At 41.3% G+C, this 11,854-nt stretch overlaps 1 protein-coding gene across 1 annotated transcript; it reads right to left on the minus strand.

Moving 5' to 3' along the window:
- Window positions 1–835: 835 nt before the first annotated feature.
- On the minus strand, window positions 836–8,904 carry si:ch73-233f7.1 (uncharacterized protein LOC100537710 homolog). Its single transcript, XM_051127336.1, has 4 exons — window positions 6,137–8,904; window positions 4,305–4,363; window positions 3,909–4,027; window positions 836–2,944 (listed from the first exon to the last, which is right to left on the minus strand). The coding sequence occupies exons 1-4, from the start codon at window positions 8,660–8,662 to the stop codon at window positions 2,604–2,606; spliced, it is 3,045 nt and encodes a 1,014-aa protein (XP_050983293.1). The 5' UTR covers window positions 8,663–8,904; the 3' UTR covers window positions 836–2,603.
- Between the last annotated feature and the right edge of the window lie 2,950 nt (window positions 8,905–11,854).

The following is an 11,854-nucleotide window of genomic DNA, read 5'->3' on the forward strand; positions in this document are numbered from 1 at the left end:
GTAAACATTATTTGGATGTTTTTTTCTACAACATAAACACCCAGTATGTATACTGAAAATGAATTTTGAAACAGCATTGTTTCTTTAAAACATTGCTGCAACAGCCTAGGCAAATATTTTAGCACTTTTATTTTTTAAAGCACATCATGGTTTCAAAATTCACACCTGAAATATGTCTGTGCATCATTTATGTGGTGTGCTTTAAAAAATAAAACGTGAAAGACTTTTGACTTTCGCACACAAACCAAAAAGTCTGGCCACTGCAACACTTAATTAAAAGACAAAACAATACATTTTCAATATGCCACTCCAACAACAATGCAAAAAATTAATACTTACCATTTGAACAATTTACTGGTACAAAAAAAGCATGCTGTTTTACTATTTTTACAAGTAGTGCAAACAATATTCAGTAAGCAATCAGTCCGTAGTATCCCCTGTACAAACATCACAACACCAGAGTTTTATTTCAGAAAAAAAATATTTAATTCTCATATTTATATGTACATATTTTTGGAATGAATGGACTTTCACATCCTGTTCTCTTTTATGAGGCAGTAATGTGTGTCTAAATGCGGATCCAGTCATTCCTACATGAGTATCAGATTGAATCGATCAGTTTCATTTGGTGAGCAATGAGCATCCACCTTCTCAGTCACATCATAACCACTGTATTGATTTATATGCTCACACCGTGTGCAAAAGGCGGGTAATAATCACATTTTGGCTGAAATGATTGTCAAAGTAACAACAGTAGGAAAATATAAAAATAATAATGATATTCAGTACTGTATTAAATCTCAGGCCTCTCACTGCTGCTCTAGTGGTAATGACCTTTGACCTTTAGGCCTGGCGTGGTCAAACTAACCAAGCATTTGCAGTTACTACTACTAATGATAATAATACAGATTAAATTTAATTCAGTCCCTCATATAACAGGACAAGCAAGTTTCTTAGCTTCACTGGGATCATAAGTGCTCCTTTTTCTCTTTTAACGAATTTATTCAAGTTCTTTTAAATATCTGTTCATTGTCAGAAAACAGCCAGACCATCCTATCCTGAGATACAGAGCCTCTGTAAAGTACAATATGCCCCAATGACAGGACAGACAGTATGTCGTATGAACAGATCTGAATGATGTACCACAAGCACATACAATGTGAGTGAAAAGCGCACGTTTGAGTGAGTGTGAGCACAGCGGCGACAGACAGAGCCATCATAGCATAGCGGCACCGTGACATCATAAATGTTTGGTTTCACTGCCTGTCACGTGACAAGTAGCCTCAGACTTGCAGCATAAAGTCGGTTTGCTGCTCATTCTGCCTGACTGACAAGTAAAGCAACAAAACATCCCATTTAGGTAGGGTTGTCAGAAATTAGAGTGCAACAGCTGGGCTCCGAAATTAAAAGTTTGTTTATTGATTGTATATGCTTTTGTTGAAGCTATCAGTTTGCATTATTTCAATTTTTACTTCAAGTATTTCTGTTTAACAACATAATTCCATGATTTTAACTTTAAATCTAAAAATTCACATCTTTATAGTTCAGTCTAGTATATAGTCTAGTCTTTTTGTTTAATATTTAAATAATTACTGGCTTCAAATCAAAGTTTGTAATGTTTTACATTCGTATAACTTCTTGTTTTATGGCTTACAAAGTTTTATTTATTTTATTTTATTTTATTTATTTTTAAATCCTAATGGTAAAAAAGTGAATGGGAAAAATACTTCTGGAACCAAGTCCGCTAAGAAAGTGGTCAGGCACTGTTGCACTCTAAAAATCTCAGAAAAAAATGGTTGTACAGAAAACAGAAGAAACCAGAGAGGCAATTTTAGACTAACAATAACAAGTTAAAGGGATAGTTCTCCCAAAAAAATGAAAATTCTGCCATTAATTACTCACCTTCATCTTCGGAACACAAACTAAGATCTTTCTGAAGAAATCAGAGATCTTTCTGATCCTGCATAGACAGCCATTTCTTCTCTTCTGTGTCAGTCTACGCATGTTTGCAAGAAATTGCTTAAGAAAGTCATTATTTTTGTTTTCTTTGCACACAAAAACTGTTTTTGTAGCTTGCATAAAATTACAGTAGATTCACTGATGTCACATGGACTATTTTAACAATGTCCTTGCTACTTTTCTGGGTCTTGAACGTGATAGTTGCATTGCTGTTTCTGCAGGGTCAGAAAGCTGACGGATTTCAAAAATATTGTAATTTGGGTTCCGAAGATGAACAAAGGTCTTACAAGTTTAAAATTACATGAGGGTGAGTAATTAATGACAGAATTTTCATTTTTGGGTGAACTATCCCTTTAACAGACAGAAAACAAAGTGGGATATACAGTTCTGTGCCTGAATAACTTTCAACGATTTGAAGCCACGATCCAGGCAAACTATGGCAAATCCAGTGATTATATTATTTTAAAAAACAATGTTATTTCCTAAATCACCAGAAGTTGCATTGCATGTGCAATATGCATCAGATGGTCAATGAATGGACTGAGTTGCTCCATCTGAGGCTGAGACTACATATTGAGTGCTATGCTTTGGTAATAAGTCACTCTTTTTGTTCATCATCACAGCATAGGTCCTTCCGTCTTATTTTATTCATTATACAAGTCATTGTTGATGACCTCCGCCCCCGTGTCATCATGTGGATCGTAGCTGCTGGGAGAGATGAACCTACGTTTCTTGCCGAAGGTGGAGAATGAGTTGTGGACGTCGAGCTCACTGCGGTAACTGGGTCGCAGGGTGCAGAAGCCAGACGGAGTGCCTGGGATGTAGACGTTGTGCTGGTAATCCGGCGGAGGGTGCGGGTGAACCTGTGCCGTGGGCTGCTGCTGCTGCTGTTGTTGCAGGTGGTGGGTGGGGTTGTGTTGGGGCGTGTAGTGAGGAGTCCAGGCCCTTTGAGAAACACTACCTGCTGGAGAATGCATCCGGTACTCTGAAATGTTTAAAAGGTAGAGAAAGAAAATAACTACTTAAACAAAAAGTCTTTTATGCTCACCAAAGCATTTATTTGATCAAGATTACAGTGAAAACAGTATACATTGTGAAATACTATTACAATTTATAATAACTTTTTTGTTTTGCAATTTACACATTGAAAATGTAATGTAAACCTGCAATTTTTGGCATCATTACTCCAGTCATCATTGACAATAATAAATGTTTCTTGAGCAGCCAATCAGCACATTAGAATGATTTCTGAAGGATCATGTGACACTAATGATGCTAAAAATTCAGCTTTGATCACAGGAATAAATTACGTTTTGAATATATTCAAATGGAAATAGTTATTTTAAATTGTACTAATATTTCAGAATATTACTGTTTTTATTGGATTTTTAAACAAATAATTGCAGCTTTACTGTGTATAAAAGTCTACTTTGAAAAACATATTTTGACTCTACACTGGATCACACTGGAAGTACTAATGTGAATAATTTATGTTGCCAAACAAATCATGAAAGTCTCTTCAAGTAATGTCCTATTTACCCACAAATCGAACAAGGCCAGAGTTATATATTTCTCATTATTGCACAGGAATTAAACAGATTCAAAGTTCTGAACACAAATCACATACTGAAACTGCACATTTTCTGTATGGAGCCTAATATCACCTGTAATTTTTAACATCTGTAATTTGACTCATTTGAACAGGCTGCAAAAAATGAATTAAACATTTCCAACAACCACATTTCCAACATGATAAGCCAAGATGATATGGCCATGTGCTGGTTTTTACTTTCTAGTTCACTGGCTTACATAAAAACAGTATTTTCAGTAATTCCCACTCCAACACTTTTTTCTTCGTTAAATGTCCTGTTTCACAAAATATGTAAGATAATTTCAACACAGTTTCACATTGACTAAACGCATCGAATAATTCAAAAGTATAGCTGTACCTCTTGAGCGGGTTCCCCAGGTCCAGTACTGTCCGGCAGCCATTTGACCCGTATAATTCTCTGGTTCGGCCTGCATGGCCTTACGCATCAGAGTGCCATCCATGTTTATAGAGTTACAACTGCAAACAGATGATGGGAAATTAGGCTAATCTGAGATGAAAGGAGATATTTTGATAGTCCAAATCCTAATTTTGGAAACATCTGATAAAGTCTTCTATGGAAAAAACATATATGGTTTTAAGACTTTTTTTCCCCCTTAGTGTTTACATTTATGCATATGACTGTTAGTGCCATGTGCTACTGAAACACAGTTTGTATTATAATATATTATTATTAACTACAAACACAAAGTTTATAGTGTATCCTCATTCAGGAAGGAGTAAAGGTGTGTTTTACCTTTTCAGAGAGGAGGTTTGATTTTTGGTGAGGGCCCAGTCAGTGTTTGCTTGTTTCAACTGCAACACATAGAACAATCAAAAAATAAGTACTTAAAATAAATAACTGTTCATAACACATATGTAGGATAAATGCATCATTTAGATCTTTTTCGAAACTCTTGAGAGTATAACATTGCTACAGATGTCCACAGGCACTCTGAACGAAATGCTTCAGGCATTAAAGAAATCTTGTATGCCTCCTTGTGGCGAAAATTGTGAATCGCACGTCATTTCTTTCGGAGCTGTGGCGCCTTGAGCAATGACTGTAGTGTCACGGTCTTCTCTTTCATCCTCAGAGATGCAGCGGGGGTGGAGAAGGTGGAGGGGGAGGAGGAGAATGGGGGTGTTATTTGTTCCATGTCAAAGAGAGAGAGAAAGTATGGATTCCACGCTCTATTAATTCGCTTAGAGACTTTCATAAGGAGAGCGCCATGTAAGCTTATTATTAGAACCGTTCTTCAAAATACCTTCCGTAGATAATTAGAACACCGACATACGATTTTAATCTTCAAAGGAAACCGCAGCGGGCAGGAAATTAATTTTGAAAACGCATTTAACTGTCCGACGAATTCAATTTAATTTAATTTCTCATTTTATTTTAGAAACTCCCGTGCGTTTGCGTTTTCCGCTGCAGCTCTAGTGAATTTATAAAGAATTTTGCGGCTTTAATATATTCCCAGAAGACATCCTGTAAGTAGCTCTGACTGCACAGAAGAGTTGTACATCAGTTCGAGGGGGTTTTATTTACCCCTAAGGGCAGAATTTGTCCTAAATGTGTTGGCCAGTGACCTGCCCAGTAGGAAAATCAGGGGTATAAAAGAGGCTTTCATGAATTTTCTATATGAGACCTTGCAACTAGGTTGTAGTTCCCTCAGTGGATGAGTTTATTCTTCACAAGCTATAAAAAGTTCACTGACCCAAGGCAAGGTCACACCTGGTTCTCCAATAGGTCACCCTGACAATTGAATAATAACCGAAGTGAGCACGTTTACATTTTACCGGCTGACGTTTCCACCTAGTGGATATTAACGGAACACACACACACACACAGTTTCTCCCCCTCTCTCGTTCTATGAGGGCAAAGTGGCAGAATCTACAGGCGCGACACGTCTCCATCGGCTCCTGCTCGCTCCCTAATGCTTTCATTTCCCCAGCCCCATTATGGAAGAAACCAGTCCGCGTCCGTGTGCCATTGTGTACTGGATAATTAGCTTGTGTATGTGTGTGCGTGCGCGCGCCCTTGATATACAGTTGACAAAGAATGTCTGTGCCTAAATGCAATAGAAAAGAACTAAAAGCTTCTCCTGTTGAAGGTTAGAGACAGACGTTAATATTTTAAGCTGACCACATTAACAACAAAAAGCACAGAAATAACACTTGATGTTCTTTTTTGTGTACATTTCCGTTTTGCAACATTTTAGAGAAATTAATATATATATACAGAAAAAGAGAGGGGGAGAGAGAGCACATAAACAAAGGAAAACTGGATAGAGTGCTAAAAGACGCGCATTGTCCTCAGTTTCTGAGGAAGATGCTGCTGTCTAGAGACGCTCGTTCACTCTCAATCAAGGTCATTGACTGACTTTAGAGGTATTAAATATTTATTGTCAAATAATTAGCGCCCTTCAGTTGATTTATAGATGATCAATAGCCAATGCATTTTGTTCACCTACACATTTCACACTTATGTGCATAAATGATGCCCTTCAAGAAAGTGACTCAAAATAAAGATCACCTGACAAACTCAATGAGCAAGCTGATGTTTAAGACAGAGGGTGAATGCAGTTTTACCTCGTTCGGCGTAGTCGCTCCGTTGTTCACGGACGAGCAGCGGCTCTGTGAGCTCAGCGCCAGGTTATCCGCTCCTCTCGCCGCGTTATTTCTCGGTGTGCCGGGACTGCAAGGCTTGAGAAACATAAAGTCGCTCTTTGCAGATTCGGGCGTCAAACACACTTTGTAGCAGTAAGCTTGAGAGAGATTTCCAGGATTGCTGTTTACCTCCACGCAGTTCGTGGGCACTTTGGCGCCGGTGGAGATCTGCAGGTTGAGATTAGACTTTTTGAACACCTCGGCGGGCGGTTCCGGTTCAAAGCTGCAGCAAGCGGCACCGAGTGAGGAGAGCGCGTAACCGCCGAGGGAGTCGCGGTCTTTGTAGCATTTCACGGCCGCCAGGACGATGATGGCCACGAGGAAGATGAGCGAGACGGTGCTCAGTGACACGATTAAATAGAGCGCGAGGTTAGACGGGGGCTGGGGGCTGAGCGAGAGGTCACCGAAGTCGGACAGAGACTCCGGCACGCTGTCCACAACCGAGAGAATGATGGACACGGTGGCCGAGAGCGGCGGCTGCCCGTTGTCCTTGACAAGTATGACGAGTCTTTGCCTGATGGCATCTTTGTCTACAAAGCGGCGGATCGTCCTGATCTCCCCGGTGTATAAAGCCACGCTGAAAAGCCCGGGATCTGTCGCCTGCAGCATCTGATATGACAGGCGAGAGTTTTGCCCCGCATCCGCGTCAAGCGCCGTGATTTTAGCCACAAGGTACCCAGCGTCCACCGACCTGGGCACCATTTCAGTAGCAACAGTGCCGTTTCTGGGTAGTGGGGACAGGATGACCGGTGCGTTGTCATTCTGATCCAAAACGAACACATTTACGGTCACGTTGCTGCTGAGCGGCGGGAAACCGGCGTCCTGCGCCTGGACGCGGATCTGAAAGTTCCGGAGCTGCTCGTAATCGAAAGAGCGCAGCGCATAGATGTTGCCGTTATCAGAATTGATTGAGACGTAAGTGGACACCGGCATGCCCTGGATCTGACCCTCCAGGATGGAGTAGGATAAATAGGCGTTCTGATTAGAGTCCGGATCGAATGCGGTCACCGAGCAAATGGAAGCGCCCGGGGCGTTATTCTCGGTCACATATACAGTATACGAGGGCTGAATGAAGCGCGGCGGGTTGTCGTTAATGTCAGACACTTGAACCAGAATTGTCTTCCTGGTGGACAGCGGAGGCGAGCCCAGATCTCGCGCCGTAAGGGTGATGTTGTACTCCGAGACAGACTCTCTGTCGAGAAACTCGCTGGTCACGAGTGTGTAATAGTTTTTAAAAGAGGAGTGCAGCTGGAACGGCACATTTCCGGGGATCTGGCAATCCACAGCCCCGTTCTCTCCGGAGTCGCGGTCCATTACACTGATCACGGCTATCACCGTGCCCGGAGGCGCGTCCTCCTGAACAGGTGTTGACACAGAGGTTAATATGACCTCGGGCGCATTGTCGTTCACGTCTAGAATATCGACCAGCACTTTACAATGCACGGCCACGGCTGAGGGACCCTTGTCTTTCGCCTGGACGTAGAGCTCGTACACGCTGGCCCTCTCGTAGTCCACGATTCCCTTCACCCGGATCTCACCCGAGTGAGAATCCACGCTGAACAGCTCGCGCACCTTTAGAGGCGCGTGCCCGCTGAACGAATAGGTGATCTCGCCGTTTGCGCCTTCATCCAGGTCCGTGGCGTTCAGTTTGAGCACGAGCGTGCCTCTAGGCGCGTTCTCCACCAAGCTGACCCGGTATACGGAGCGGTCGAACACCGGCACGTTGTCATTCGCGTCCAGCACAGTTACGGTGATCTGAGCCGTGCCCGAGCGCAACGGTGAGCCACCGTCTACAGCCGTGAGCACCATCTCGTGCGTCTTCTGCTGCTCTCGGTCCAGCGGCGACTGCAGAACGAGTTCTGCAAACTTGCTGCCGTCGTTACGCGTCTGAATGTCCAGCACGAAGTGTTGATTGGCGCTCAGCAAGTATGAGCGGAGAGAGTTCGAGCCCACATCCAGATCCTGCGCGCTCTCCAGCGGGAACCGGGAGCCAGGCGCAGCAGACTCTGTGATCTCCAGATTAAACTCGCTCCACGGGAAACTAGGTGCGTTATCATTCACGTCCAAAATCTCCACTTCTACCCGGTACAGTTCCAAAGGACTCTCAATGACCACCTGCAAGTGCAAGAAACAAACGGGACTTTGTTCACATAGCTCCTCACGGTCGATCTTCTCGTTCACAAACAGAATTCCATTCTCCAAATTCACTTCTAAATATTGTTTTCTAGCCCCGGAAACAATCCGGAATCTCCGTGAAGACAATTTGGCCACATCCAAGCCCAAGTCCTCTGCGATATTTCCAACGAAAGCCCCGTGCTCCAACTCCTCGGGAACTGAATAGCGAATCTGCGCCAAAACCCGGTCCAGTGCGCACGCACACAGCAGCAGACACACAACCTGCCCTGCCAACGTCCATCGCCTCCTCGGAAGCCTCCGGTCCATCTTCATAAAAAATCTGATCTTTTCAGCTGCTTTCACAGAGGACACTCATGCTCAGTTGTGAAACATTTAAACAGTTTTTGGAAAACAATTTATGTACACAGCAAACACTTGCATTGTTATCCAAAGTGGAATAAAAATAATCTAAAAAGTGCATGTGTCGATTTACAACAGAATGGGAGTCTCTCTTGGGTTGTGCGCTTTGCGCGCAGCGCAGGCAGTGTGTGAGCAGGAGAGGCGAGCGCTTTGATTTTCCAGTGTGTTAGATGCTTTGAGGAGTGTGTGAGACGAGAGAGGGAGGTGATGTGTGTGTGTGTGTGGTGGGGAGGAATCGTATTGGCGGACGGCGACATGAGAGCACGGGGCATAATCACTGTACCGACACGTTTAACTCGCGAGCTACCGGGCTGCGTAATCACCCAGAAATAAGCGAGACAGTTAATAAACGAATTAATACTTCATTTCTCATAAGGCAATGCAACTTTAGATTTCTGAAAAGTATCAGTCCTCAATTTGTAATTCTAATACACTAGCGTCTTCAGAGAGGTCATTGTGAGGGGTTTACTTATTTATTTATTTACAGGTGGATTTGAACTCAACCTAATAAATATATCAATCATTGATTATGTAGTCAGTTTATTGTATAGTGTGTGTGTGTTTTGGTCTATACAGTGACTCCTGGCCTTTTTCCATTTCTTAAAGAACATGGTTAGAATACATGACCAGATAAGTTTTAAGTTCTTGTAAGCAGCAGCTATATTAATACTGACATATTTTCGAATATGATCCCACGCAACAAAACAGATCGAGAGACTTATAAGATTATGGATTGTGGAAGTTATTGTTTTGATGAGACAAATCTGAATCGTGTCTTTAGAAAGAGTGACACATGTTCGCCCAAATCTAATCTTTAATTTTCATGGATAATCCTCACCAGTCGATGATGCGCGCTCCCCACGAGCGTTCTCAGAGGAATGTTCTAATTAAGAACGCGCACGACTCGTTCTCTCTCAGATACAGAGTCTCTGCCTCATAGCAGTCCTACACCCAAACACACACACACACATTCTTGGAGTTTGCAGTTTACTACAGGCACATCTTGAGGGATGAGGGAAGAACCCTGCTGGGGAAAACAGAAAAAATATATACAAAAAAATAAAGAAGAAAACATTAAACCAGCCTAAGGTGATTTGTGAATTTTATGTGGCTATCAGGCTTGTCAGACTTGACTAGACCAGGTGAACACCACCTTGACCAGGCCATCATAAACTAAGACCAGTAAACTTTCAGCAGGCATATTCTTAAGTGTTCCGATATTTCGGCCTCCTCTGACCCATCTTATCGCTGTAGGGAGGTGAAATCCTCCACCCAGGTTTAAATAACCGCAGAATACAATCTGCTGTCAGACTTAACCTCCAGCAGATGGTAAAGCTCCAGCAGAAATGATTACATTTGAAAAAACAGGAGTTCCTCCGCTCTCGACTTCTTTTTAATTAACGGAGAGACGGATTAGTGCTCGGCTATCCGGGATCAGCCGTTCTTCAACAGAAGAATACAAATGTTTTTGGATAAATAATCCCCGGCGCATTTCACGGTGCCCGTCACATTAACATGCATTACACGAGCCCTTAAGCCCCGTTTCATCCGCCGGCTTATTGTCCACGGGGCGCGAGAGTGCCATTACTTTCTCCACAAGCTCCATTTAAACTCACTCACGGTAACCTTGCAAAACCCCTGTCTGTCTCCTTTGAATACTTTAGTAAGAAAAGAGAGACAGACGAAAATAAATGATAAGAGAGAAAGAGATGGCCTTTATACATCTTACATCTAGTCCCACAGAACAAAAAACACAGGGACTGTGCATGAAAGCACATTAATAAAAGACATCAAAAAGTAAAGTCTAGACTCACTGTTGTTGTGAAATTTCATTTCAGTCTACTTTAAATAATAAGGTAAAGATAAAAAAGATGATAGGCTAAATGAAGCGAAGCGGTGGAAGACTGCCAGTAAGATATATATATACATATATATTTTAATTAGAAAAACATATATCATTAAAAGTCATTAAACGAAGGCTATTTTATAAAATACATCATAAATGATAGGCATATTATAAAATAAATCAAACGATTCCTCATGCCATTCCGTTGTTTGGAGTTTCAAAAATGATATTTGAGCTCCATCTGCTGTTCATCTTGGGGTGTTGCAACAACGAGAAGTGAAACTATTGGAATTAAATCTAATTTGTATTGCTTTTCCAAAGAAATGTAAGAATGGCCATATAATTATATTCGTATTGTTATTTTAGCTTAATTTTACGTCGATTTTGTAAATTAAAAACTAAAATTGTAAACATCCGTTAAAAAATGCAAGAAGTGAAGACAATGACATTTAAGCTTCATACCGAATCCTTCTTGCCTATAATGATTGCAAATCACTGGCAAAAGAGCAAGATCTCATGGTATTAATAAATATGAAAACGTTGGACTGCGCCCGAGGTTCGATCCCCAGCCACTGGTTTCCCGGCGGCCATGGGAGTGTGATTTGGAAACAATCGGAAGTAACCACTGAGCTAAACCAACGTAAGAGAACCTCAGCTGGGAATCGACTTTAAATAACACGTCATTGAACAGCCTAGTATAAACTCTTCGGCGATAATTAAAAAGCCTAACATAACACATTGAAAAGCAATTGTGTAATAGGAAACATAAAATATTAAACCGATATTTATTATAATTAATTTTAGTTTTTGTTTTGAACATTTAAAACACCACAGCTTGCCCTGTGCTACTCGGTTGTTTGGAGTTTCAAAAATGATCTTTGAGCCCCATCTGCTGTTCATCTCGAAGTGTTACAACAACAAGGAGTAAAATTTCTACTGAAATTAAATCTAATTTGTATTTCTTTTTTCAAATATAGGTTAAATAGCAATAGAGTCATATTATGGCAATTAAAAGAGGCTATCTCCTGCCTTACATCTTACCTTTAAATTTGAAATTTTTAAATTTAAATTATATAAATCAAAAATAAAAATGTAAACATGTCTTTTAAAAGTCCAAGACGTGAAGACATATTGAGATTTAAGTTTCATACCGAGCCCTTATTGGAAAATTATTAAAAATAATTGGCTGACATAAGAGCAACATCTATGGCATCACATACAAAAACCTTGGACAGTGCCCGAGGTTTGATCGCCGGTTG

The sequence above is a fragment of the Labeo rohita genome, chromosome 14, assembly GCF_022985175.1.
Source record: "Labeo rohita strain BAU-BD-2019 chromosome 14, IGBB_LRoh.1.0, whole genome shotgun sequence".
Lineage (NCBI taxonomy): Eukaryota > Metazoa > Chordata > Actinopteri > Cypriniformes > Cyprinidae > Labeo > Labeo rohita.